At 47.6% G+C, this 5,730-nt stretch overlaps 1 protein-coding gene across 1 annotated transcript; it reads left to right on the top strand.

Annotated features, from left to right (window-relative positions):
* Nucleotides 1–646: 646 nt before the first annotated feature.
* Nucleotides 647–1,418, top strand: LOC139048808 (uncharacterized). The gene is made up of 2 exons (XM_070523590.1): nt 647–1,090; nt 1,140–1,418. Exons 1-2 carry the CDS (start codon nt 647–649, stop codon nt 1,416–1,418), a joined length of 723 nt encoding a protein of 240 aa, XP_070379691.1.
* Nucleotides 1,419–5,730: the final 4,312 nt, after the last annotated feature.

The following is a 5,730-nucleotide window of genomic DNA, read 5'->3' as shown; positions in this document are numbered from 1 at the left end:
GTTTGTCATCGCACATCGCCACAGAAACTGACACAAAAAAATTTCCAAGATTTACTTCGCTGTGACGGAAATGGGTAACAATAATTTGTTGGTTGTTCTGTTGCTCATCATTTCCTTTCGTATTATGCTTTATGTTTTCATTGCTGTTTTTTATTATTGCTCTATGTATTGTTGCTCTTTCCAACATCTACAGCGTTATTAATGATTGTATCGCCTTAGTAATGCCATCCCAGAGAGTGCCTTTAGGGGTAACATGAATAAGTAATTCTAGCTGTGACAAGCATGTCAGAGCTAGAACAACGCTCACATGGTGCAGAGCTGCCAAATTTGCCAGGAGCCTTAGCGGGCCTCACGTCATGTGGAAATCAGCCCCTGGCCATTCCCACAGAGACCCTGGTCCCGCCTGCATGCGGATTTTTTTTTTTGGAGGGGGGGGGGGGCTTCAAGAGCCATTACTTCCTGGTGGTGGTGGATGCTTTTTGGGTTGAGGTTCTGCATGTCGCCACTCCGTCAGCAGGTGCGACCACTGCAGCACTATGACAGGTCTTCACCGTCCAGGGGTTGCCGGACGTCATCTTTTCCGACATTAGCCCCGCTTTCGCCAGCAAATTACTTGGCCTGGCTGAGGAAGAACGGAATCCGCCGGATGACTGTTCCAGCGTACTACCCTGCTTTGAACGGTGGGGCCGAGCAGGTGGTACAGATCATCAAGGACAAGCTCAAGAAGAGGCAGGCTGGGGATTTCCGGACGCAGGTTGCCCGGGTACTGTTCCAGTACTGGACCACGCCCCAGCAGGTCCCTAGCCGTGCCCCCCGTGAGCTCCTGCTGGGCCGGATGGTCAAGACACCCTTGAAAGTCTTGCATCCGGACCTCCGATCCACAGCGCTCCTGAAGCAGCTGAAGCAGAAGCTGGCTGCTGACCGAGGGTGCTGTCCCGTACTATTGCCGGAGTCGGGAGCTCAAGTCTTCGCCAGGAACTTCCGTGCTAGCCCACGCTGGTCCTCCGCACAGGTGGTATCTCCTGCCAGCGCCTCATCGCTGCTCGTCCGCATGCCGGACGGGACTACCTGGCACCGGTACGCCGACCATGTTAGGCCTCATCTCGGGACCTTGCTTGCCCCCTCAACTGCCATTTCAGAAGTCCAACCCTCAGGGGGACCAATGGCCTGACCAACGACCAGTCGCTGCCAGCGAAGCACCGCCCACCTCAGAGGCGGCAAGCGTTGCCACTTGTGCGGCGCCCTTTGGGCCGGTGTCAAGTCCGGCACCACTCTCAAGGCCGGCCACTGCGGACCATCTGGACGGAGAGAGGCTGGCCCAGGCAGCACTGGGCGTTGCCACGCCCGGCCTGTCAACACCGGTGCCTAGGCGAAGTACTCGACCACGGAGGCCGCCGGACCGTTACTCACGTGGATAACAGGCGCCGTGGACCCGGCTGGGACGGTGGCAGAGCCTCGACCAGGTGTAAACTCGTTAGTTTTTACATTGAGCCTGGGCATATCTTGTATGGAACAAACAGACTAGGGGTAAGGGGTGTGACAAGCATGTGACAAGACCGATCCAAACAGATCGCGAAGCTTCGGGCGAAAAGCGGTTCAGAACAAATTTTCACCGACGTCAGCAAGGGTGATTACGGGAGCAGCGACTGAAGCGCGACTACGTTTGGAGGGAGCAAACATTGGGAAAGAAAAAAGTTTTTTAATTAAAGCGAGACACAAATTCATTGAACAAAAATAAAACTCTTTATTAATTTTATATATGCGTGACGAGTAAAGAAAAGACAACTTAATTTTATTTTATCATTATGAATAAATACCTTTTTTCAGCGCCGATCGTCGTCGCCACTATTGCTTGCAAAGCAATGTAGCTCTTGAAGTGTTTAGAAAGGCGCGCTCGTAAAGTTCACCTGTTGCAATACGCCCCCCTAACACGTTGTGTTGTTTTCCTTGTCGACGTTTGTCTGAATTTGGTGACGCGGGTAGCTTCATCGTTTCTCAACCTGTTTAGTAAAAAGTAGTGAGTTAGGACTGCCAGAGAATTGTATACTTTAGTTGTTTTCGAGCGACTGCGCTGGCCAACAGGCTTCGCGTCCGGTGATAGAACCAGCACTCTACACCTAAGCTTTCGCAGGCCTCCAAAGGTAGTATGTTCTGTTCAGGGGTGCGATTTCGACGCCCGTGCGGCTGATCTTTTCTTGAATCGATTTCCGCGCTGAAAGCTCGAAATGCCCATCAAGTCGAATGGCGGGGCATTTAAATATACAGCTCTAATGGCAGACCACCAAAACAAATTTCGCGCCTTTGAGAACAAAATGAGGTCACTTCTATTTTTAACGGATATGGCGTCACATTGCTTTTTCTTTCGCCGGAAGTGTTCCCTCCTCATACATATTGTTCTAAGCTCCACGAACCGCCCACGAACCACATGAAAGTATTAGGCAGGAAGTCAAGAACAATACAACATATCCTAGCCGAAGATGGAAACAAACTGGATGGGGAAGCGGCATTAAATTACATCCGAAAAATAACAGCCGAATCTTTCCAAGGCAATGACAAGGTTGTATTTGAAGAAAAAAAGAGAATGAAAGAGAACCAGATGGAAAAAGAACTGGTGCTGACAAATTTCAACTGGAAGAAAGCCGAAGAGAGAATTCCTAAGCGCGCAGTCACAGGGCTAGACGAGGTTCTCGTTCAGATGAATAATGAACTAGGACCAAAAAGTAAGGAAACTCTGTGAAAGCAGTGGAAAAAACTTTAAAAGATAGACGAATACCAGACAGTTGGCGACAAAGTAGAAATAATTTATAAAGGTAAGGGGGAGAAAGATAGAGTTCACTCGTATAGACCATTCACCATTACATAGGTAATATACAGGTTAGCAATGCAGACAATCAAATTAGAGCTGCAAGCATGGGCAGAGAATAATGGCATTTTGGGAGAACTTCAGAACTGCTTCATAATAGATAGGCTTTTGGATGATAACTTATTTGTTCTTACTCAGTGCATTTAAATATCAAGAGTATAAGCAGACCATTATATGTGACCTTCTTTAGACGTTACAGGAGTGAATGCCAACGTAGACCGCAACATTTTGTGGGATATTCTGGAAGGGGAAGACTTTGGCGACGAGTGTCTGCAGCTTTTTAGAGATATTCACCTACAAAATACAGTTTGCGTTGAATGGGAAGGGATGAGGAGCGAGGAGAAAGTTGATATCAACAAGGGACTGGGGCAGGGGTGCCCTTTATCCCCACTACTGTTTAGGATGTACAGTCACGTGCAATATAACCTGCAACACGGGTGCCCGTGGTCGAAACAGCTCCAAGGCTGATAAGTTCCAGGCCTAAACACAGCTTCAAGTAGCGGTATTTATTAAACCGCTCTTTCGCAAGTCAGAGCCGCCGCGAAGCCCTGGAGCCCCTTCTACCGCGAGCAAGGGTGTTGCAAGTCATATTGAACGCGACTGTACATGGCGAGGATGGAGAGAGTGCTAGAAGGAAGTAATGTCCGGTTTAATCTCTCATGCAAACAGGCGGGTACAGTATCGTAGAGCAGCAGCTTCCAGCTTTATTTTATGCGGACGACATTGTGTTGCTAGCTGACAAGCAAAGTGATTGGCAACGTCTGGCTGATATCAGTGGACAGGAAGGCGAGAATTTAGGTTTCAAATTTAGCATTAGAAAATCAGGTATTATGGTATTCAATGAAAACTGTGAACATACAGTGGCAATGCGGGGCCACCGAAATACCTCGAGTAAAAGAATATAAATATCTTGGTATATGGATAAACTAAAGCAATATATTGTCACGTGGTAGTGACGGTGAAGAAAGAAGCAGTACGGTGGAATGCAAAACTAGCTTTTATTGGGCGAACCTGTGCCCACAAAACAGGCTACACTTATAGCTCAACGATAGCGGCGAACACGGTCGGCGATCGTCGGAAATCTGATCAGCGGGTCAATCGCGTCGGCTTTTATACAGAGTCGTCGAATGTTCCAGACTAAGCGTTGGGACCCGCGTGCCTTCCATAAAATTCTACATCATTCGCGTCAGGCGAATAAATCAGATAACACACGGTTCGGCGATAACAGACTGCGGATAGAAGCATCGATAACTTTCCAGAAACTTCGGATACATGCAAGCGCGTCCCGCGCTGTGCGATAAGATTTGTTAGGCGGCGAAACCTGGTCGCCCGATAAATATAAATACACGTGTCAATATATATGGAACCGCAGCAAAAAAAGCAATAACAGTAAAGGGGGGAAGAGAAAGGCAGCCATAATGAAGTACAGAGTGCTATGGGGATACAATAGGTACGAGGTGCTCTGGGGTACGTGGAAAGGTGTAATGGTTCCCGCACTTACTTTTGAAAATGCGGTTGTTTGCTTGAAATCAGGGGTACACTAAGTACTCAATGGCAACTAAAGGTCAGTGGGACGCCTCGCATTGGGCGCTCACGGGATGACTACAAATGAAGCTGTGCAGAGTGATACGGGCTGGACAAGTTTTGAAGTGAGGGAAGCTCACAGTAAAATTGATTATGAAGAACGACTGAGGAATATGAAAGAAAGTAATTTGGCTGGGAGAGTGTTGAGGTATCTGTACAGGAAAAAAACATTGATCCACATTGGAGGAAAAGAACTAGGATGCTTACTAGCATGTATGCGGCCTGTAGGGTGAGCAACACAGCAACAAAGTCAGAGAGGCTGAAATAATTTTATGGGTGGCGGCAATGGAAAAGAAACCTGCCATGAGTAACTAGCTAAAAGGAAAAAAAAAACGAAATCAGGAAAGAAACTATTTATCATAACTCAAAGGGAAGCTCATTACTTTTCGAAGCGATATCGGGATTCCTTAGGACACGCCCCTATAAAGCGATATATAAGAAGGAAGAAGCATGTGCTTGCTGCGGTAAAGCTAGGGAAACCATGGAGCATGTTTTATTAGAATGTGAAGATATCTGCCCAGCGGTAGATTTAGGCATTACTGGCCTCTTGGGTTCAGTGAGAGCAGGAGAAAGTAAACATGTCTGCAATAGAGATTAGTAAGAGGGGATTGGAAGATTGGTGGAAGAAAAGTAAATGAAAACGGACAAGTAGGGTGGAAATGAAAAAAAAAACGGACACGTATGATAACAAAGTTCACAATAGGGGGTCACAAAATTTGGTTATGGGAATGCATTGTGGGTTTTTATTTTCTTTGTCTTGTTTTTGCTTTTTTAACCTAGGTAGTACATTAGGCAGTATAATAGCAAGAGCTTGGTGGCGCAACCCACCGCCCCTTTCTAAAGGCTACGCTCATAACATCCATCCATCCATCCGCCGATGAATTGCCCTGTTTTGAACGTATGAGGTTCTATGGAAGCTTCACTACCAGGTATATTTACCCTGCATGTGACGCCCCCTCGTGCATAATCTTCGTTGGCCGGCCAGGCTCGGTGGCCTGTCAGGCTCGCAGGGCAACATTGGTGAGCGCACCAAGTAAACACCGACGAGCACAGCTTCTCGCGGTCAGTCATCGTTCACCACCACCACGCTGCGTAGCGTCACTCTAACGGTGGGTGCCTCGAGCCTCCCCTCGTTCATGAACCCGGGCGGATCGTGACATAGTAAGCACAGTAGATCAAAGTAAAATAGGCGGTGAGTACGAAAGAATGCAAGCATAGCAATATAAGCTCTCGCACAAGATACAGATACCGTAAAACAGTACAGCAAAGATTGCAATACCCAA

This window comes from Dermacentor albipictus, chromosome 1 (assembly GCF_038994185.2).
Source record: "Dermacentor albipictus isolate Rhodes 1998 colony chromosome 1, USDA_Dalb.pri_finalv2, whole genome shotgun sequence".
Classification (NCBI taxonomy): Eukaryota; Metazoa; Arthropoda; class Arachnida; order Ixodida; family Ixodidae; genus Dermacentor; species Dermacentor albipictus.
The sequence above is the reverse complement of the archived record's forward strand: the minus strand, read 5'-3'. Positions and strand labels throughout refer to the sequence as shown.